At 56.1% G+C, this 21,001-nt stretch overlaps 2 protein-coding genes across 5 annotated transcripts; both read left to right on the top strand.

The window, feature by feature from the left end:
• The first annotated feature begins 1,251 nt into the window (after positions 1-1,251).
• Positions 1,252-10,463, top strand: SEMA4A (semaphorin 4A). Of its 2 annotated transcripts, XM_088181131.1 has the most exons (15): positions 1,252-2,947; positions 4,748-4,885; positions 5,879-6,008; positions 6,127-6,189; positions 6,271-6,369; positions 6,866-6,971; positions 7,076-7,192; positions 7,341-7,471; positions 7,719-7,888; positions 7,965-8,115; positions 8,330-8,519; positions 8,608-8,723; positions 8,820-8,983; positions 9,057-9,169; positions 9,260-10,463. In XM_088181131.1, exons 1-15 carry the CDS (start codon positions 2,748-2,750, stop codon positions 9,874-9,876), a joined length of 2,505 nt encoding a protein of 834 aa, XP_088037257.1. In that variant the 5' UTR covers positions 1,252-2,747; the 3' UTR covers positions 9,877-10,463. The 2 variants fall into 2 exon arrangements, with proteins under 2 accessions (XP_088037257.1, XP_014748275.2); XM_014892789.2 differs by lacking the exon at positions 1,252-2,947 and having other exon boundaries at positions 4,750-4,885; positions 5,848-6,008.
• A 335-nt stretch (positions 10,464-10,798) lies between these two features.
• On the top strand, positions 10,799-20,987 carry SLC25A44 (solute carrier family 25 member 44). Of its 3 annotated transcripts, XR_015808857.1 has the most exons (6): positions 10,800-10,947; positions 15,202-15,312; positions 15,656-16,383; positions 18,308-18,435; positions 18,828-20,530; positions 20,644-20,987. XR_015808857.1 is itself a non-coding variant. In XM_014892839.2 (5 exons), the coding sequence occupies exons 3-5, from the start codon at positions 15,762-15,764 to the stop codon at positions 19,017-19,019; spliced, it is 942 nt and encodes a 313-aa protein (XP_014748325.1). In that variant the 5' UTR covers positions 10,799-10,947; positions 15,202-15,312; positions 15,656-15,761; the 3' UTR covers positions 19,020-20,987. The 3 variants fall into 3 exon arrangements, 2 of the variants coding, with proteins under 2 accessions (XP_014748325.1, XP_014748327.1); XM_014892839.2 differs by having other exon boundaries at positions 10,799-10,947; positions 18,828-20,987; XM_014892841.2 differs by lacking the exon at positions 10,800-10,947 and adding an exon at positions 11,106-11,134 and having other exon boundaries at positions 18,828-20,987.
• Positions 20,988-21,001: the final 14 nt, after the last annotated feature.

The raw sequence follows: 21,001 nt of genomic DNA, 5'->3' as shown, positions 1-21,001 counted from the left end.
AGATGTGAGCTGGTGCCCACTGCTACCCCCCAAAGCTACACCCCAAGGTGCTGCAGGGTGTAGGACCCTCACAGGGCACCCTGGGGATGACCAGGCGGGGCTGAGGGGCTGCAGCTCAGCCTTGGGGTGGGAGAAGTCTCCACAGCAGGCTCCAGCTAAGCTTTCAGTGCTGGTGGGCACTAGGCACAAGCTCTTTACAGATCCCTGTGAAAGGCTCCAGGCTCCCAAACCCCGTGGGAACTGCAGGGGCACTTGGCTCTGCTCTCCAGCCCTGGCAGAGCAAGTACCCCTGGGCCTATGCAGGCTTGTGGCTTCTGGGGGTGCTGGTGCTGCACCCCAGCTGGTGCAGAGGCTGGCACCTCTCCAGTGCCTCGGCTGCGGCTGTGCAAGACTGAGACCATGCAGGGACGGTGGCTGCAGAGGGGGAGGAAGTGGTGGCTGGGGATCCTGTTTGGGGAGTCATGGCGCTGCTCTCTCACGCAGCTGGGAAGGGGAAGGAGGCAAGTTCCACAGGAGAAGTGGGGTCTGAAAGCGCCAGCTAGGCCAGGCATTCTGGCAAGGGAAATTCCAAGGGGGGAAATGCCATAAACCAAAATTTGTGGGTGCTAGGTGGGGGGGACACACGTTCAGCCTGGTGCCATGGCTGTACCCCAAGCCTCTTCCTGGGACTCCCCCAAATCCACGCAGCATGGGAAGCCAGAGCCAGCAGCACTTAACTGGGATGGGTCAAGTGGGAGGGCTGAGACAGGAATGGGGATGCAGGGATGGAGCGTGGGGATAAGGATAAGGGGTAAGGTCTGGGTCTGGAGGTGTTGAGATGGGGCTGCAGGACTTGTTGCCAAAAGCTGAGAGCCAAACTGGGGTGAAGGGCCTCGATGTAGTGATGGGGGCACAGGAACGTGTCAGGAGAGGGGGTGGATGTATGGGGGGGCAGAGGGGTGTCCCTGCCCCTCCTGGGGATGGGGGTGTCGGTGGTGTGTGTGGGGTAGGGGGAGGTAGTGCCCGCTCCTCCGTGTCCGTGTCCCAGCGCGGGGGGGTCTCGGGGTCCGTCAGGGTCTGTGGGTGCGGATGGCCGAGGTGCAGCCGTAGCCATGGCGACGTGAGCCGGATGCGGGCCCGGGGGATGCTGCTCCCGCCCGCCCGCCGCAGGTCGGTACCGCCGCACCGCGATGGGGGCCGGGGGCGCCCGGGGGGCCCGAGGGGGGCTGGGGAGGCTCCGAGCGGGCGGGAGTTCGAGCGGGAAGGGGGAAGTCGCCATAGTGGGGTTGGGCTTGGGGGACCCCCAGCGCTGATGATGTCAGGCAGCAACAAAGAGGCTGAGGTGCCGGCCCTGGGGAGACCCCCGGCATCCCCCGGCAGCTCCCCGCACTCCCTGCCTCCACATTCCTCCCATCCACCCCCCAATCTCCTTTACACCCCTCCACTCCTCCTCCACCCCTCAACTCCCTCCTGTGCATCCTCCTCTCTCTTACCTGCCCCCCTCAGCTCTCCCCACCCTTTGTATCCAACACCCCCATGAATCGTCTCCCATTTCCTCTTATGTACATCCCCAAAATTCCTCCCCTTCATGTCCTTAGTCCACCCCCTCTCCTCCCTTGCCTTTTATCTCCCCCCCACAGACACACACCCTGCTCCGGATGTGGGGGGGTTGAAAGAGCTTCCCCCAGGCTGAGCTGCCCCAGCCCCTCGTGGGTGTTGGGAGCATCCCTGCTCCCCCCACATCACAGGGATACTCCTGGGATGTGACAGGGGCTGGGGATTGGAGTCCAGCTGCAGAGAAGGACTAAACTCTTCTCTGCGGTGGGAAATTGAGGCACAGGGAATGTCTGAGCAGCTGGGAGATCAGTGTCACCAGCTTCACACCTGCCCTTCATCCATCACAGCTCAGCTGAGCGCATGGGCTGGACCTGGCTCTTTGCAGGGAGCATGCATGTCCATTGACAGCACAATATTCCCTGGCTTAGAGGGAATCCTCCAGGAGGAGATCAAGCAGGAGCAGCACCCATGAAGCCACAGCTGTGGTCAATCTGAAAGTACCAGGGGAAACTAAACCATCCCATTGTTGAGAGACCTTTGGTGGCACTCACTCCCATGTGCCAAATTCTATATAGGGAGGCTGTAAATTACATCCATGTCCCCAGACCGCTGTGACCAGGGGACCTAAAAAAGAGGAGAGGTAGGGCTGAGAATGGATTCTGGCTTCCCCTTGAGGCTGCTGTCGCCTTACATCCTGTGTCAGCCCTGGCTCATTCTGGGGAACGCTCTGGCGGTTTTCCTCAGCCTCACCACAGCCCCAGTCAAGCCTTCAGCCTCGCCAAGGAGCCTCTGCTCCCTTTCCCATTCCTCCTCCCCCTCCGCAGCCTTGGTCGCTTGTGGAGTTGCCCGTAAGTTGCCCATGGGAAGGCTTCGTGAGAACACGGGGCTTTCCCAGGGGCTGGCCTGGGAGCAGAGGTTTGCCCAGGAACAAACAGAGGCACCTGCTGCTGTTTACCGAGTGTGTATTTTGAAACTCTGCTGTCTATCATGAAAACATCTGTACAAGAGGTGTTTTCTGCTCTAACCAATGAGCTGTATTCTGTCCCCGGAGCAGCGAGTGACTGTACGTAAGCAAGGCAGTGTCACAATAAATTGTCCCTATCTCTCTTTTCCCGTCTTGAGAGGAGACTGCGTTGCTGTGTTTTATTACGGCCATTCCAAGGGTTAATCCCTGACAGGCAGCAACAGTGGCTTCGGCCCAGGGCAGAACAATGTCCAAGGTCCAAGCTGGTCCAAGGCTCTGTGCAGTCCCGTCCCTCAGCCAGCCCTTCGCCAAGTGGGAAATCCGGGGCAGAGTAACCTACTTTCTGCGCTCACAAGGAGCTTCTGTCCCAGCCAAACAAGGTGCTGAGGACAGCGCTGCCCTCCCCGGGCTCCATGTCCCACTGGGCTGTGGGGACGGGAGAGGCAGGTAAGGAGGTCCCAGGTGCTCCAGAGGGATATTGGGGTACCTCAGGTACAGCTGTGATGTTGAGGAATTCCAGGGTTTTGGTTTTGTGGGATTTCTTGCCTGCAGCCATCCCAGAGCAGCCAGGGATTAAGGATGGAAACTTCAGAGAGGAAGGTTCCTGGAACAGTGGGAGCTTTGTGGGGGTGATGCTCGGCCCCATGGGGGTGTTTGTGGGGAGCAATGCTCAGCCCTGGGGGCCTGGTTTTGGGGTGATGCTTGTCTCCGTGGGGCTGATTTTAGGGGTGATGCTTGTCCCCGTAGGGCTGGTTTTGGGGTGATGTTTGTCTCCGTGGGGCTGGTTTTGGGGTGATGCTTGTCTCCGTGGGGCTGTTTTTGGGGGTGATGTTTGGCTCCGTGGGGCTGGTTTGGGGTGATGCTTGTCTCCGTGGGGCTGGTTTCGGGGGTGATGCTTTTCCTAGTGGGGCTGATTTTAGGGGTGATGCTTGTTCCCGTAGGGCTGGTTTTGGGGTGATGCTTGTCCCCGTAGGGCTGGTTTGGGGTGATGCTTGTCTCCGTGGGGCTGGTTTTGGGGATGATGCTTGTCTCCGTGGGGCTGGTTTTGGGGTGATGCTTGTCTCCGTGGGGCTGATTTTAGGGGTGATGCTTGTCCCCGTGGGGCTGGTTTGGGGTGATGCTTGCCTCCGTGGGGCTGGTTTTGGGGATGATGCTCAGGCCAGCTGCTGGTCCGTACAATCCACCGGGAAAATGCCATTGTTTTCCTCACCCCAAAGATTTTCCCAGCAAGCAAACCCAGGCATCTGAGCACATCTTTCTCCCCCACATCACCCCCTGGGCATCCAGCTGGAGGAGCAGAGCTCTCTGGTTCCCATCCCAGCTGCCTCCACCAGGCTTCGCTGCTGTCGCTGAGGGGTGCGAGACAGGAGAGGCGGGCGCAGGCTCCCACTGCCCCAACCTGCCGAGGCTCGTCCTCTTCCAGCAGGACTTTCAGGTTCCCGCAGTCGCGGAGGAGCCACGCAGGGCTGGGTTGGGCTGGGCCGGGCTGCAGCGAGCCCAGCACGAGCCGGGCTGGGAGCTTGGCAGCACGGCCACGCTTCTGCTGGATCCAGGGCATGGGCCCACGGGAGTCTGGTGGCCACAGCCCCCAGGGCTCAGGCGCTCGCCTGGTGCCCGTGCTCCAGGGGTGGAGGTGAGCGGCTCTGTCCTCGCCTGCCGGAGAGGTAATGCCGCTCGCTGGGGATACGGTGGCCATCAGCAAAGGGGTCCTGGGGACCGTGAGGTTCTTGAGACGTGGCTCTTTCCCCAGTGCTTCTGGAATGAGCTGCAGAAAGAGCTGCAAGAAGGGGGTTCCCGTGTGTGTTCCCCACCGTTTGTGGACGCTGTAATAACTGATGGAGCCAGACAGAGGAGTCCCTGATGGGGATGGGCTCTGAGGCTCTGGGGGCAAAGGCAGGAGCATCTGGACACGTCTCTGCCGGGGTTCCCGGTGCAGGAGCCCCAGAGGGTGAGGGGACATCTCTGACTGAGCCAGAGATTTTGGTGCAGGAGCCCCAGGGGGCAAGGGGCCATGTCTGACTGTGCCAGGGATTTCGGTGCAGGAGCCCCGCAGGCCGAGGGGATGTCTCCGGCTGTGTAGCAGTGGGAAGTTGGTGCCTAGACTGGGGGGCCACGTGGGGCTCGAGGCGCTGAGGGCCCCCCCATCCCCCATCTCTCTGCCGGGTGCTGCTTCCCCTGTCTTGTTTCCGCCGGGTGAAGCAACACGCAGCCCAACAGCGTGTGCCCTCACCCTCGCCCTCCCCGCAGGGATGGTGGTGGGACCCTCTTGGGGCGCATCCCTGCCGCCCCCCGCCATGCCCGCCGCCCTTCGGCTGCTCTGTGGGGTGGTGGTGCCGGCTGCCATGCTCTGCGCAGAGCCCCTGCCCCGCGTCGCCTTCCCCAGCGGTGAGTATGGCACTGGGAAGAGCTGGGACAGCTGGGGAGGGGGACACACAGCCTCTGCGTGGGAAAGTGTGCACCCTCAGGGTTGAGCATCCAGCATCAGGAACCTTGGGGTGTCCCCCATCACTGACCCTCATGTGGGGTTGGAGACACGGTGGCCGCAGGTGAAGCAGTGGGGGATGAGAGTAGATGAGGCTGCTTGGCACCCCAGCACTCAATGGGCCAGATCCAACAGCAATTTTGTCACCCGCCTGGTACCCAGGGTCACCCTGGCACGCAGGGTCACCCTGGGTCAGGGTCACCGTGGGCGGAGGAAAAGCTGCCTCTGGAAGGGACAGGGCACGGTGTGTCCAGCTGAAAGGCAGGTGGCAAAGCAGGAGCTTGGGGGGGCTGTGATGTGGCCATCGGGCTGCAAGAAGGTCAGTGCCCCATGGTAGGGTCGTGCCATTCCATCCCTGACTGCACTATCACTTCCCTTTCCCCATGCAGCCATACCCAGAATTGCAAAAATCCCCCAGTTTCAGTGCCTGGTAGGGATGAACGATAATCTGCAGACCCTGGCTGTGCCTGAGGACACCCTGGGGGCTGGTGACTCCCCCAGTCTGGCACCTCGGGGACTTGTAATCCCTCCATCGTGGCACCCAAAAGGAGCACTGCCCTTGGCCATGGCCCCAAAGCATCACAGGCACAGCTCGGGGGAAAATGAACTCCATTTCTGGGGGTCTGTACCTTGGGGGTATTCAGCTCTTGCAGTAGGACCTGGAGGGGACTGGGGGAGGTGAGGACCTGGAGGGCGAAGGGGTGATGGTGATTTGGGAGCTGAAGGGGAAAACCACAACCCATTTCCTGTGTGAAATACAACAGGAGCTACAATGGCAGCTGCTGCCACATCGACATGCAGATGGTGGTGGTGGTGTGTATGTGTGTGATCCCTTGGCCCCCATCATCCCCTTTGCTCCTGCCAGGGGACCCCCGGAGGACCCTCACCCACTTCAGCCAGGATAACGTCTCCCATTACGACGTCCTCCTGCTGGATGAGAGCAAGGACGAGCTGTACGTGGGGGCACGCGACTGGGTGCTGGCCCTCACTGTTGGCACCCCTGGCAGCATCCGTGCCAAAGCCTCGGTGAGCAGCCACCACTTTTGGGGAGGAGGGAGGGGGGAGGGGGGAGCCTGTGCTGCGTTTCAGTTTCCCCCATAGGGTTGGGCTCAACAGCCCAGGATCGTCTTCATTCCCTTTGCAGATAATGTGGGGACCCACAGACGTGAAAACCTCTGAATGTGCTTTTAAGAAGAAGAGCCAAGAGGTGAGATGGCCCTGTGGGGGTGCAGGGGTCCCACAAAGCTGCTGGGGTGCTCAGCACCCAACTTTGCTCTTTCCCCCTCAGACTGAGTGCTTCAACTTCATCCGAGTCCTGGTGGCCCTGAACCAGACCCACCTCTACGTCTGTGGGACCTATGCCTTCAGCCCCGCATGCACCTACATTGTGAGTGTCCTCCCCAGGATAGGGTGCAGGGGGTCTCTGGGCAGGTTGTAGTGTTGCTGTGAGGACCCACAAAATACGGTCCCAGAAGTGAATCATGGGGTGTCCCCAGGATAGGGGTGCTGGGTGTCCCTCCCAAGGGACATCTTTGTGTCCCATCTGCTAAAGGAGCCCTTGGTGATTCTCACTCAGCTGCCAGAAACTCTTCCTCTGGCAGGGAAATCCCAATTTTGCGTCCCTCAAGTGACTCCAGCTCTCTGTCCCTGCCTCAGTTTCCTCTGTGCTGAGCACGTGGTGGGGACTGCCACTTCCCAAAACAAAAATGAGGGAAGTTGATAGGAGCCGGGTACCCCCAGCATTCTCTGTCATCACCCCCTGTCATCATCCCTGCACCCACCTTGAAGACATGGGCCATGTCTGCAAGGTATTCCACAGTCATTTCCTACAGATTTGGGGTTGTTTTCACTCCTTTGGCTGATTTTTCTCCCCTTTTTCACAGGACGTGGAAAACTTCACATTGGTGCCCAGTGGCAGAGGACCCTTCCTGGATGGGAAGGGCCAGTGTCCCTTTGATCCCCAGCACAGCTACACGGCCCTGCTGGTGGGTGAGTATGGGGCCAGTGGCCTCACGGGCGGGCACCCACCCCTGGGATGGAGTGGAGGGTGAGGGTCCTCACCACTGCTCACCCTCTGCTCTGTCCCTGGGCAGATGGAGAGCTCTACGCCGGCACCATGAACAACTTCCTGGGCAACGAGCCCATCATCTCCCGCTCGCTGGGCACCCGCACCCTGCTCAAGACAGACGCCTTCCTGCGCTGGCTCTCGGGTGAGAGAGGGAGGGTCCTGGGGAGGATTCCTGGGGAGGATTCCTGGGGAGGATTCCTGGGGAGGATTCCTGGAGAGGATTCCTGGAGAGGTGCCTGCAGCCCCCCCATCTCCAGCTCCTCACCCACCTGCCCTGGCTGTGCCTGTAGCCGACGCTGCCTTCGTGGCCTCCTTCAGCATACCTGGGGACGACAAGGTCTACTTCTTCTTCGAGGAGACAGCAGACGAGTTCGACTTCTTTGAGCGGCTCCTGGTGCCACGGGTGGCCCGTGTCTGCAAGGTGTGTGCAGGGGTGACAGGAGGGAACGATGGTGGGCTACAGTGGGGGTACAGTGATGGGGTTGATGATGATGATGTGGGATAATGACAGGAGAGGATATTGGAGACAATAGTTGTACTGTGATGGGCAGCGATGATAGGGGAGAATGACATGGGATGATGACACCGTGATGGGGGACAATGACAGGGGACAAAAGGAGCAACTGGGTCTTGTCACCTTGGTAATGAGCACCCTCTGGCTCTGGCAGAGCGATGTAGGGGGGGACAAGGTGCTGCAGAAGAAGTGGACAACTTTCCTGAAGGCGCAGCTGGTGTGCTCCCAGGCTGGCCACTTCCCCTTCAACGTCATCCACCACGCCTTTGCCCTGCTCCGCCACGACGGCAGTGCTGACTTCTACGCCGTCTTCACCTCGCAGTGGTGAGTGCCCAGGGGTGTGGAGGAAGTCCAGGGGCCTGTGCCCTACTGCTGCCCACCTGGCTATCCCTCTCTGCAGGCAGGCAGGCAGGGCGGGCAGCGCCGCCGTCTGTGCCTACAGCCAGGAGGATCTGGAGAAGGTCTTCAAGGGCAAGTACAAGGAGCTGAACAAGGAGAGCTCTCGCTGGACTGTCTACAGTGGCCCTGACATGATTCCCCGGCCTGGCAGCGTGAGTGCTGCCCACTGGACTTTTCAGGGGACAATGTTGGTCCCCAAGAGATGGGGACCAGTTTGCCCTGTGTGCTTGCACTGCCAGTGGGGTGAGAAAGGAGAAGGGTCCCTCTGCACCCCACTGATGCTGGCACAAGGCAGTGCAGTGATGCAGCACATCCTCCCCATGCCTCAATTTCCCACAGCAGCACATACCCCTCTCTCCCCCACAGTGCTCCATGGGTCCCTCCTCAGACAAAGCCCTCAGCTTCATGAAGGACCATTTCCTGATGGATGGGAAGGTGTCACCCATCCAGGGGCGGCCTCTCCTGGTGAAGTCGGACGTCACCTACACACACATCACAGTGGATGAGACTCGTGGGGTCTCGGGGACCATGTATCGTGTCATGTTCCTGGCCACAGGTGGGTTTATATGGGGGTGCACACAGAGTCACCCCTCCGACCCTTCCCGTGGCTCCAAAGCCTCAGTGATATCCCTCGTGCCCCACAGCTGAGGGTTTCCTGCACAAGGTAGTGGAGCTGCCTGAGGGTCCCCACATTGTGGAGAGCATCCAGCTCTTTGCAATGCCAGAGCCAGTGAAGAACCTGCTGCTGGCCTCAGGGAAGGTAGGACAGATGTGATCACCCAGAGCACCCAACAGCCATCCAACACCAGCACCAGAGGCTGGGGGGAGGCTCAGCCCTGCACCTCTCCTTCCCCAGGGCGTCCTCTACGTGGGTTACTCCAGAGGTGTCCTGCAGATCCCGCTGGCCAACTGCAGCTTGCACCAGAGCTGCGCCGAGTGCGTGCTGGCACGGGACCCTTACTGCGCCTGGCACAGCCTGGAGGGCTCCTGCCAGCCTGCCCACCTCGCCACCGAGGACGGGTGAGCAGCAGGGTGAGAATGGGAAGGGGCTGTGGAGGTCGCTGGGATGCTGAGCCCGCTCTCCTGGCCGCAGGAGTGCGTGGCTGCAGGATGTTGAGACAGGGAGCCCGGACACCGCGTGCCACCGTGGGAGGAGTGCAGCCGCACCCCGATCCCGGGGGGCACCAGAGGATCCCACCGTACAGGGTTGAGTATGGGAGCACAGCGGAATGGGGCACGGGGGGTTGGATGGGGCACACGGGGCGCACCACATCACCCTGTTCTCTGCACCCACAGGGCTCAGCCCCAAGCTGAACACCGTGGTCCAGCTGCCGTGCCCCCGCCATTCTGCACTGGCCACCTACAGCTGGCATCAGCCCAGCAGTGCCCGGGGGCACACGGTGCTGCTGCCTGACCACACGCTGGTGGTCATCATGCAGCAGGGAATGGCCGGCACCTACAAGTGCCAGGCCACAGAGAATGGCTACACCTGGACCGTGGCTCACTACCAGCTCAGGGACTCTGGTGGGGAAGCCCTGGGGGCTGGGCTGGGTGAGGAGGCCTGGGAGTCCTCAAGCTCAGGCAGCCGCCGCTCGTACTGGCCAGGGTTTGTCACGGTGACGGTGCTGCTGGCGGTGACGCTGACCGTGGCTGCCTGCCTGGCCCTCCTCGCCTACCGTGACCAGCTCAAGGCTCGGAGCAAGGTGCGGGGCTGCAGCATGCCCCACAGCCCCCCATCTCGCCATCGGGAGAAGGTGCCCCTCAATGGGGGCACCAGAGAGCCCCCAGCACCTGGAGCTGCCACCGAGGAGGAGGAGGAGGATGAAAGCTCCCGCGCTTGCTGCCTCCAGCTTGATGGGGACATCGACGCTGACAACAACCGACTCCACGTGCCAGCAGGGGACATGGCATGACACTGCCAGCGGGTCAGGGAGACCCTGGGAGAGGGGGGATATGGGGAGGGATGTGAATGTGAAAAGGTTTTCGGTTTTGTTTTGTTTTTTAATTTAATACACCTGTTTTAACCTAAGGTTCACATTCTGGGGTAGGGGGTGGAATGGGCCCTGAGAGCAGCAGGAGTGGGATGGGGAGAGAGTGGAGGGCAAAAGACGGCCATGGGGACAGGCAAAGGATGTGGCACAGAGGAGAAATGTGGCTTTGGGGCAAGGACGTGGGGTGGGGATGGCTGGAAATGGTGGATGCTGACACTGGTATTACCACAGGGAAAAAAATCCAGGTTCCATTAAAACCTCAACATGGGGCAAGTTGGGCTCAATGGGCTCCATAAGCCAACCCCATTGGGCACTCACCCTGCACTGCCACCCACCCCTCAGCACTGCATGATCCCAACCCTTGGGTCCCCGGGGTGGCAGAGCCCCCCACTTCTCCCTAGCTGTCCCCCCACCCCATTTCCAATGTCTTTGATCTGCCTTTTTAAAGTCAAACCAGCTGTACATTTTCCTGCTCTTTGCTTTTTTATTAAAAAAACTGGAAAACTCAATGGCTTACATTGCTGGGTCCATGCAGCAGCTCGGGGGGATTTTTGGGCAATGTGCGTGGGGGTGTGCGAGGCCTGGGCCAGGAGAACACGCGAGGGCCTGTAAGACAGACACTCCTGTGCAGTGTACACGTGCAGTGAGGGGCCGGGAGAGTGGGGACAGGGGAACAACCCTCTCACTCTCGCCCATCGCTCTCTTCCTGCGGTGAATCCGTGCTGTTTTCCCCTCATTGCCGCGCTCCGGCTCCTTTAAGATCCGTATTTCGGCGCGGTCCCTTTAAGGCCCGCGCCCCTCCCTCCCCCCGCCGCCCTCTTTACTGCGGGCCGGAAGAGCGCAAGCACTTCCGGTGCGGCCTCTGCCCGTTCCCAAGATGGCGGCGGTGCTCGGGTGCTGACGCCGCCGGTCACTTCCGGCCGGGGAGCGGCCATGGGGCGGCGAGGCCGGGCCGGGCGGGGGGTCGTCGGGGGTCCCTCCTGCCGGTGCGAGGTGAGGGGGTGGCGAGGCCGGGGCCGGGCCTGCGGCGGGCCGGGGAGAGGCTTGATCTGGGCCAGCAGCGGCGCCGCAGGGCCTAACGGTGGTGGCCCGGCCCGGCGCGGCGCCGGTGCAGGCGGCGGCGACTGAGCGGGGGCCTGGGCAGGTGTGGAGGCTGCGCGGCTGGACGGGAGGGCGGCAGGTAGGGCAGAGGGGGCGGCTGCCGAGGGGTGCACGTAAACCAGGGTCGGGGAGAGGGTTGATGTGAGACCGACTTGGCCTTGAAAGACCCCGGGAGAGGGGGCCGGAGTGTCCCGGGGCAGGCGGGGAAGGGCCCGGAGCCCCCCTCAGCGAGGCCCCCCGGGGCAAGCGGGACGGGGCTTCAACGGCCTTGGGGAAAGGAGCTGGAGGGTCTAGGGACCTCCCCAGGGCAGAGGCCGAAGTCCCCTCCGGGGTGGACGGGAAACCGGTCAGAGACCCTTGGGCTGCAGGGTAAAGCTGGCTTGGGGACAGTGGGGACACCCTCGCGACACGGAGCCGCGGTGCTGGGGACGCGTCTGGCCCGGCAGTGACCTTGAGCGGATCCCGGACCGAGCCCTGCCGCTGTTGACGGCCTCAGAGCGCGGCCGAGCTTTTGCGGAGCAGGGATCAGACTTGGTGGTTTCGCTCGGGGGTAGGAGGGTGAGGGGGCTGGAGGTGCTGGGGAGAGAAGTGCGGTCATCAGAGTGCCGCTGTCACATCGGGGACCGAGTGACAGCTGCTCCGGAGAGCTGCGGGTTGTCAGCAGGGCTGGGGTTATAGCCAGGACTCCCTCGCGGGTTTGTATCCGCTCCCACCCTGGGCTGATTTAAGGAGCGAGCAGTGGATTAGTTTAGCTCGGTGAGTTGGATACCATGCTTATAACACCAAGGTCAAGGTTCGATCTCCGAATGGGCCATTCACTCAAGAGCTGGGACTCGACGCCCTTCTGGGTGCCGTCCAGCTCAGACTATTCTGTGGCTCTTTGCTGAAGGGGATGCCAGGCAGCCTCGGCGCTGACTCGGGATGGTTCCCAGGCGGGTGCTGAGGCATTAGCATGCTGGGCAGGACACAACCCTGGCCAGGGCATACAAAGGCCCTGTCTGTGTTTGCCAGAGAATCATCTTTAGCTCCAGCTGCAGCAAAGAGTGGTTTGGGGACCAGACTGACAGGGTGGCATTAAAAGGACATAAACTGGGGGTGGGGGTTGTACTAAGTTGAGTTCTGTGTATAGGAGACTGAGGCTGTGCCCAGACAAGAGAGCAGGAGCAGGGATACCCTGTTTAGTATCCCCTGCTTGGATTTCCAGGCAGAAGTTCAAGAAATGCTGTTTCGTGCATGGTGGGAAGGAACCACTGAGGGATGGTTTTGGCACGTAAGCTGCTACAGAGTTTAAGAATGTGTGAGTTGTGGTGAGCTTGTACCTTGTTTTGGAGGGCAGGTCAATTCTTAAGAGATATAGCTATTACTTTGATATAAATCTCCCTAAAATTGCTTGAAAGATCGTCAAAGAGTTGCTTAATGAGCGTGATGGGATCCTGCCCTGAGCAAGGCCTTGGTCTAAATTTCTGGAAGATTAAAACTCTTTATGTTGGCAAAGTAGGAACTGCAGCCATGCTGGTCATCCCTGGAGCTGCCAGGATCCCTTCCTTCTTCCACACAGGAGGGACTTTGAGTGCCTTAGAGCATGGAGTTAAAGTGACTTTGTCTAAATCAGATCCTGAATGAGAGGAGTTATTGGTGAGAGTCCAGAGAAAGTACAGCTATTTCCTCAAGAAGCTGTGGCTGAAATTCTAAACCCAAAGCACTAGAGCACATAAAACTAAGTAAAGATCAAGGATACATCTTTATTATTATGATGATGATTATTATTGTTACTACTACTTTTATTATTTTGTGTTCCATATTGCAGTAATGAGAATGTTTTTTGCAGGCAGCCTTTCCCTTTCCTTTGTGGGGAACTCAGCTCTGTCCCTGGGTGGCAGAGGAATTTGGAGTATGGACTAAACCCTCAGGCTGCACGAGGGAATCATATTGGCTAGGCTCTATTTTATTTTTTTAAATGAAGTATCAAGCTAGTGGGATTCTTAACAAGAACCAAGTCATGTTTTCACAGGTGCTGTGTGCAGATAATTCCTGTGCAGGAAGCTTTGTGTGTCAGTATTATAAAACCCAGTAAGGCTGTAATTGAAACTAAAGCAATCTAGGTTTTGTTTAGCCAGGCTGTGGTGTTTGTTGTGCCTTAACTGCCAAGGCAATTGCCTGTGAGGGTGAAGTGTAGCTGTCTTTACAATGGTAAAAATGTTGGACCCAGGTGCCCTTGGGTGTTTTTAACTCTCCTGCCCATCTGCAGGAGCTGTGGTATGATGCTGTTTGTTCCTGTTCAGCAAATATTTTGTTAGCCAACGGGCAATGAAATGGTCACTTAATGCCACACCCACCCCTGATCTGCCATAGTTTCATAACTGTAATTTCTTCTCTGCCAGAGGTAAACAACTTCAGTTGTTTTGTTACAGTGTTTCTAAGAGAAAGTCTCGGCCTGTGTGAGTTCTTCATGAATTCTGAAGTGTTGAGACATTTCTCCAAGAGTCACAGGCTGGTTTGGGTTGGAAGGACCTTGAAGCCCATCTTGTCCCACCCCCTGCCATGGGCAGGGACACCTTCCACTATCCCAAGTTGCTCCAAGCCCTGTCCAACCTGGCCTTGGACACTGCCAGGGATGGGGCATCCACAGCTTCTCTGGGCAGCCTGTGCCAGGGCCTCACCACCCTGACAAGGAACAATTTCTTCCCAGTATCTCATCTAACCCTGCTCTTGGTCAGTGGGAAGCCATTCTGTCCTCTCATCCCAAGCCCTTGTCCCAAGTCCCCCTCCCTTGGAGCTCCTTTAGGCACTGATGATGTTTCTTAGTAACATAAAGTGCCCCGAAATCGTTGTGTGGTGGTGACTGCCCTTCCCTTTGACTTCTCACTTGGTGAATCTGTTTTCAGATCTCAGGTTTTGGCTCCCTTGTTCCTGTTCCTGCTTCTTGCTCTAGCTCTGCTCTCCAGCAGTTCAGCTCGTGCCTGGGCACACACTTCCAGTACCCATTTGCCAGCACCTGGAATACAAGTTATCATCCAGCTACAGTCAAGCCTTTCCCAAATGTTCAGCCACCCAAACACCCCAGGGTTTTTTTAAATTTGATGCAGACAGTAAGTCCTTAAAGGCAGTGAAATGGTCCATGTTGCATTGGGTGATTCTCTGAGCTGCCCTTCTCTTGTTGCCTGGCCCTGTGTGTACGTTTCCTTAGCCCAAGCTTCGCTAATTGTGCAGCAAGTTAATTTACTAATTATGTTGTCTTGAGGTCCCTTCCCGGGGTGCCAGAACTGATGCCTGGAAAGGCTGAGCTGGAACAGAGACAGAGCAAAAGGAATAAAATCGGGATTTACTGAAAGGATTCACTTCGGGCAGTGTGAGAGCCCGGCTGGGGCTACACCCAAATCAAATCCCAGATGGATCCTGGTCACGAGTTTGACACTTTTATAAGTTTTGGTTCATCTTGGGGTCAATTGTCCAACCACAGCCCCAGGCTATGAAGTCTCAGCCCCCTGGCTTGCCCCCTTTCCCTTGCTGTTTCTGCTTTTTGGGTACCAGTTGTCCTTGATTCTCCAGCTGGGAAGGAATTGTTTTGTCACTCCCCTGTGAGGAGAACTCACCAACACCTAATATGAAGTTTCAGAGTTTCACACTAAGCAGCAGAGATTCTGAAAAATATAAAAGCTAAAACCCAGGGCATCAGTTACAGCAGCTGAAAGTACCAGGAGCCAGGTTGTGGAGAAGCAGTTGGTGCCTACTGGGACATGGTGATTAGCTGCAGCAATTGGGGCTGGGGGAGGCTGAACCAGCCCCTCCCTCCTCATCCTCCCTATTCCTGGTGCTCTGAGCACAGCCAGCAGTGGAAGGGGGGTTATCAGACCAGGAGCAGCAATGCAGTGTTGGAAGAGATTGTGAACTTTGCTCGTGTAGCTGACAGGCAGCTCAACAGAGAGATCCTGGCTGTGATTTAACCCTTTCTTTTCAGGGCCTTGGTAATCAATGTGGAGACTCTACCTGGCTGTTTTGCCTTGTTTTCCCATTGTCGTTCTTCTCACCTTCTCATCACCCTCCAGCTTTAGGAAGATAAGAATGGAAGTGCCCCAAAGAAATGTGTCTAATTCATGCAGGGAATCTAGGAACACAAAAGGACTTGTCACTTTCTTCTTTGTACAGATCCTGGAACTGAAAAGTGACGTCCTGACACCTGGGAACATCACAGACCTGGAATGACGAGGGAGAAACTGCTTTGGTTGGCCATCCCTGATCTTGCATGTCCATTAAAAGGTGTGTGTGCTGCCGGAGTGGTGCTCATCTGCTGGCTCTCTCAGCTTGCTTCCCAAAGCACGGAGCTTTGTTTTTCCACAGAGCAGTCTGGGCTGTGGTGAGAGCTGCCACATGTGCCAGCTGCTCCTGGAGCTCAGGAAACAGCCACGGTGACATCAGAAGGTGTCACCATCAGCCACATGGGAGGGCCCTGCCTCTGGAGGTTACAGTCCCTCTGCTTGGCCAGCACAAGGCTGTGCAAGGGCTTGCTGGGCGCTTGAGGAGAGTCAGCAAAGCTTGAGGTGATGTGAGCGGCTGCAGCAAACGGGGCTTTGTCCTCTACCCAAGGGGTCTCTCATTTCAGGTGCCAGCACTTGCAGTCTGGTTGGTCAGGGCTGGAAGGCGGGGCCTGGATCTGCTCTGTACCTTTGAGGGAGATCTGGACCTCTCCTGCCTGACCCCAAGGAGCCATGGAGGACAAACGCAACATCCCCATCATTGAGTGGGAGCACCTGGACAAAAGGAAATTCTACGTGTTTGGCATTTGCATGACTATGATGATCCGGGTGAGCGTTTACCCCTTCACGCTCATCCGGACACGGCTGCAGGTTCAGAAGGGCAAGAGCCTTTACAACGGGACTTTTGATGCCTTTGTGAAAATCCTGCGGACAGAAGGGACAGCTGGGCTCTACCGGGGCTTTCTGGTCAACACCTTCACGCTGATCTCGGGACAGTGCTACGTGACGACATACGAGCTCACTCGGAAGTACGTGTCACGCTACAACAACAACAACGCTGTCAAATCTCTGGTGGCCGGCGGCTCAGCCTCCCTGGTGGCCCAGAGCATCACGGTGCCCATCGATGTCATCTCCCAGCACCTCATGATGCAGAGGAAGGGGGAAAGCATGGGCAGGTTCAAGGTGCAGAGCCAGGATGGCAAACGTCTGCTGGTCTTTGGCCAAACCAAGGACATCATTGTACAGATTTTCAAGGCTGACGGTTTTAGAGGCTTCTACAGGGGTTATGTGGCCTCGCTGCTCACTTATATTCCCAACAGTGCGGTCTGGTGGCCCTTCTACCACTTCTATGCTGGTAAGTGAAAGGAGGCTTCAAACATATCTTACCCCAGGAGACCCAGAAGCCCCAGGACTGACTCTTGACACGGTGGATTCAGCGTGATTCACTTTCTCTCTGGGGGTGGGAGCAGAATCTGTCCTGAACTCAGGAGCTGTACCTGGTTGTGTAGGAATTCTGCCGGTGTTGGGTGGAAGTTTAACAGAGCAGCAGTGTTTCAATGCAGAGCAAGGGGTCCAAGTGCTTCAAACTGGATGGCTCTAGGCAAGTGGGACTTTATGCATCTGCTTTAACTTTCTCTTCCACTAATCCCAAATAATGCCTTCTCCACTGGAGTGGGGAAGGTTCTTGTGTTGGGGCAGAGTTTTGGAGCCACAATATAAGTATAGTTCATTTTTCAGTTCATGTAGATTCAGGAATCTCATATATGGCAAAGGAACTTTAAGAGCCACAGATCTCATGACAAAACCAAACAACAGGCAGAGAGAAGGGCTAAATCTTCCCTGGATTTCTTTTAGGTGTTGCTTCAGTTTTGGTAACTTTAAAATTGGCACCGTATCTTGTGATCATTCTACTGAGTGCAGTTTTTCATCTTTCTCCCTAGTTCAGTTCAGGTACTCCTTAGGGTGTTTCCAAAGGCTAAAGGTATTGGCCAGCTAAGGTTTATTTACACCTCTGATGATCCTTTAGATTTCTGCTGTGCAGCTTTGCACATGGTTTTTAGGCGTCTAGTTACCTAATTTCTGCCAAAAGGTGGTGGTAATGAGCAGTTTGGGTTTTGCTATGCTGGGCCTAAAGTTCGTCTTGGAGATCACCTGTTTTTCAAAATCCAGATGTCTCAAAGGTCCTATTTGCTTTCCAGAGTTCTGTTAGCTAGAGGAAACTTTGGTTCTGCATCCAGGCTGCATTTAAATGGCAGTGGCAGCTTGGCATGTTGGTCTGTACTTTGTGGGAGTGCTCTCATCAGCCTCCATGTCAGCAGTTTGTAAGATCAAAATCTACTGTATTAACCATAAGATTTTCATGCCAAAAGGGCTCAAAGAAGGGCATGTAAGAACAAGGCAGTTGATATGGAGAGACCAGAGCTCCCGGCTTCCAGGTGTTTGCTTTTCCCTGTCTTCTTAGTGGAAATTGAGATAATGGGAAACATAAACCCCAGCTGTCAATTAATCTCTTCTTTGGCTGCATTTCCCAGTCCTCTGTCCCCAGGGCAGCAGCAGGGGTCACTGAACCCTTCTCGGGTTCAAAGGACACTGCTGGCCCTGATTCCAGTCATCGTTCGAGGTCTCGAACAGAGCCACTTCCTTCCCTCTTGCCAGACACGCTTCCTCATTGTCAAAAAAAAAAAAATGGGGCTTTTGAACAGTCTTCTGTCCAACTTTAACCAATAAAAGCGTGAGAGATTCGAATCCTATTGGATAGGCAGCAGGAGCAGAGTGAGGAAATCTGGGGTGAGCACTACGTGGTGCTTTTCTCCTTAGGGATCCACAGTGGGATTCCAGGGTATCTCCTGGACAGTGTGTCCAGTAGTGTCAGCTTTCTGTGCAAATCTCTGCAGACACCTTCCAATGGAGCCTTGTCTTAAGGCTTCCCCAACCTTCCAAAGAGGGTTTTTCATGCCCTGTTTTGGGGACATGGAAGCTCATTCTGTCCAGTTTGCCCCACAGGCCTGGGAGCAAAGAGGAGTGTGGCAGCTAATGGGAGGCTGTGGGACAAAGCATGGGCAGTGTCCTGGAGCCACCAGTATGATGAGTCCTGCTCCCTGTGCTGTGCCAGCTTTCTGGTTGGTGTAGGAAACACCACTTTGAGATTCTGTGAGAGGAGCTGGCAGGCTGTGAATCAGGGATTCTGCTCACTGCAAATCAGTTGGAGTTAGGGGGTGGAGTTAAGGAAATAAGTGGCCACTGAAAGTCTGAAACTTTCCTCTCTCTCCTGTTTCCAGAACAGCTTTCGAGTTTGACTCCTAAAGACTGTCCCCACCTCCTTCTGCAAGCGATATCAGGGCCACTTGCAGCTGCAACAGCTTCCACACTCACCAACCCCATGGATGTGGTGAGGGCTCGGGTCCAGGTAAGAGCTCAGCATGCTTGGCACAGTGTGGGGTGGGGTTCACCCTCGGCTCTCAGGTGAGCTGCTTCCCTGCTCTCTCTGGGCCTTTCATCCTGGCTAGTAGCTGCTTAATTAGCCCTCAGCATTAGCAGGAGGAGCCCAGGGAACAAGGCTGGCAGTGCTGGCCTGGCCTGCTCAGACAGGCTTTCTCTTCAGGAGGGGAGACATTCTACCTGCTGCCTCCTTAGGACTTTGGGCTTTTTTTGCTCCCCTCCTCAGGGAATTCTGGAGACCAGATCACGGCTATTGGACTGGCTGATCTGTTGTCTCCAGAGTGTTCAGTTGCAGCAGAGTCCCAGAGCAGCTCAGTATGGAGTCTGGCAGCTCTGTCAATGTTTGTTCTGGCATTGCAGGTGGAAGGCAAGAGCTCCATCATTCTCACCTTCAAACAGCTCATTGCAGAGGAAGGTCCCTGGGGGCTGACTAAAGGCCTCTCTGCCCGCATCATTTCGGCCACTCCTTCCACCATCGTCATCGTGGTGGGGTATGAAACGCTGAAGAAGCTGAGCCTGCGCCCAGAGCTGGTGGACTCGAGGCACTGGTAGAGGCAGCTGGTGGAGGAGAATCTTCCTGTGAGCCCTCTGAGTGTGGACTGATGCAGGGGAGAGCCTGGGATGCAACGCAGCTGCTGTGCCTTTGTCTCTGGCTGGTTTCACAGCACAAGGCAGATACAAAAGCAACTGCACTTCACCTCTTTAGATTTGAGTTTCTTGCAATGGTCTGCTGCTGGTTTTGCTTAAACTGTGACCTTTGACAGTGCTGTTTGCCTGGGACAGTCCATTCCAGGTGTGTGAATGCATCCTGGCAAGTTATTAATTCCTTTTTTTTTTTTTAATTAAAGACTTACTGGCTTAAGAAAAAGCCAGTTTATTCTCTTTAAATTATTTTCATCTTTGCCAAACTTCCAAGGAGAGGAGTCTCACAACTTGCAGCAGGACCCTCTGATGGGGTGTCTCTAGTGGCACTTGTTCTGTGGGAAGCTGGAAGCAGAAAATAGACAAGTGACTTTCTTCAATTACCTGCATTTATTTCTTGAAGATGTGAGACAAGAGTAACCTGGAACCACTTCAGACCTGATTTCCTGCGTTTTGAATAGATCTACATACTTGTTTTGTAATATTCTTGGAAAATGTTCCCTATCTCTCATCCTCCAAACAGCAAGCTGGCTGATAGCAAGTCAGGAGCTGAGCTGGCTGTTTGGAATTAGCTGATGTCGGTTTTGACACCTAACTTGTGTTTTTAATCTGTTGTAATTTAATTTTTTTTATTTTAGGGAAGCTTATTCTGATTTCTGGGAAACTGATTGGTTGTCCTGTGGCCTTGTTCAGTGTGTCAATCCTGCATGTTCCAAGTGGCTGCGGCCACTTCCCACCTTAGTTAGTTTAAGCCCAGAAATGCAGTTTGGAAGTGTCCAATTGTGGTGCTGCCAGCAGCTGAATGAGAGCTGGATGGGGTTTGAGCTACAATTAGATGGGAGGTGGGGAAGGAAAAACCTTGTGCTGGCTTTTGATCCAGTTCAAACCTGACGGGCATGTTCATATTGAATAAGAAATGGTGGTTCACTTCATGAGTTTAAATTCTGCTCATCCAGTTTGGGAAGGGCAAGGATGTTTTGCACAATTGCTGGATCAGAAGCCTGAGCTATGGTCTGTGTATTTTACCAGGTGAAAACTTCAGGGGGATGAAACCAGAGGCTGCTTTTTGGGGAGGGAAGGGATTGTTTGATTGTACTCTGCTGCTCTTGGTGGTTGAGATTTGCTTTTCATGCTGCCAGCCCACACGTGGTGCTCGTCCCGGTTAGCCATGTCTGTTCAGGATGCACCTCCAGACAACAGAGTGCACCACCTCCATTCCTCTTCTGCCATAACCAGGAATTTTGGTTGAGGTGTTGATCCTGCTGACCTGTGGCTGTTGCTGGGCTCCACTTGGTTGTCTCTTCCTGAGGGGATTCACCAAGTGTGGCTCTGCCCTTCATCCCAGTGTTGTCCCTGCCCAGCAGGCACTGGACATGCCACCATGTCTGCTGGAGATGGAGAGTGCTGAAGCTGCTGCTGAGGTGAGGGAGAGGCTTCTCTGCTAAGGGCAAAGTTTAATTCTAAGGTGCAGTGCTGTGATGGGGCTGTGGGTGAGTCATCAAAGCCCTCTTCATCCCATTTTTGTTTCTTGCAGTGCTCAGGCAGTGAATGCTGGAACCACTGGTGGAGCTGTTGGAGCAGCAACTTCTGCACCTGCTCTGGTCACCTGATTGTTGTTTATAAGTTGACACCAGTTGGCTCTTGCTCTAATAACAGATTCTGCTCTGAAAAGCAGAACAACAGCACCCCAAATCGCAAGGCAGCAATAATGCTAATATTAACAGGAACAGCAACACTCAACCTCTGCCAAGTGCAGGGCCGGGTCCCAGTGTGTGGCATGGAGAGGTGGCAGCACCAGTGTGGGGAGACACTGTCAAACTTAATGTTCCTCTCATAACCAGCAACGTTCTTGACAACTAATAAACTTGAGAGACCTTCCGTTTGGTGCCTGC

The sequence above is a fragment of the Sturnus vulgaris genome, chromosome 31 (genome assembly GCF_052056855.1).
Source record: "Sturnus vulgaris isolate bStuVul1 chromosome 31, bStuVul1.hap1, whole genome shotgun sequence".
NCBI lineage: Eukaryota > Metazoa > Chordata > Aves > Passeriformes > Sturnidae > Sturnus > Sturnus vulgaris.
The sequence above is the reverse complement of the archived record's forward strand: the minus strand, read 5'-3'. Positions and strand labels throughout refer to the sequence as shown.

Coding starts and splice junctions, on each gene's coding strand:
- SEMA4A (XM_088181131.1), top strand. CDS start 2,748: ATGTCCAAGGTCCAAGCTGGTCCAAGGCTCTGTGCAGTCCCGTCCCTC. Junction 7,472..7,718: donor GGGTGGCCCGTGTCTGCAAG/GTGTGTGCAGGG, acceptor TGGCTCTGGCAG/AGCGATGTAGGGGGGGACAA. Junction 8,724..8,819: donor TGCTGCTGGCCTCAGGGAAG/GTAGGACAGATG, acceptor CTCCTTCCCCAG/GGCGTCCTCTACGTGGGTTA.
- SLC25A44 (XM_014892839.2), top strand. CDS start 15,762: ATGGAGGACAAACGCAACATCCCCATCATTGAGTGGGAGCACCTGGAC. Junction 16,384..18,307: donor CTTCTACCACTTCTATGCTG/GTAAGTGAAAGG, acceptor TCCTGTTTCCAG/AACAGCTTTCGAGTTTGACT. Junction 18,436..18,827: donor TGGTGAGGGCTCGGGTCCAG/GTAAGAGCTCAG, acceptor CTGGCATTGCAG/GTGGAAGGCAAGAGCTCCAT.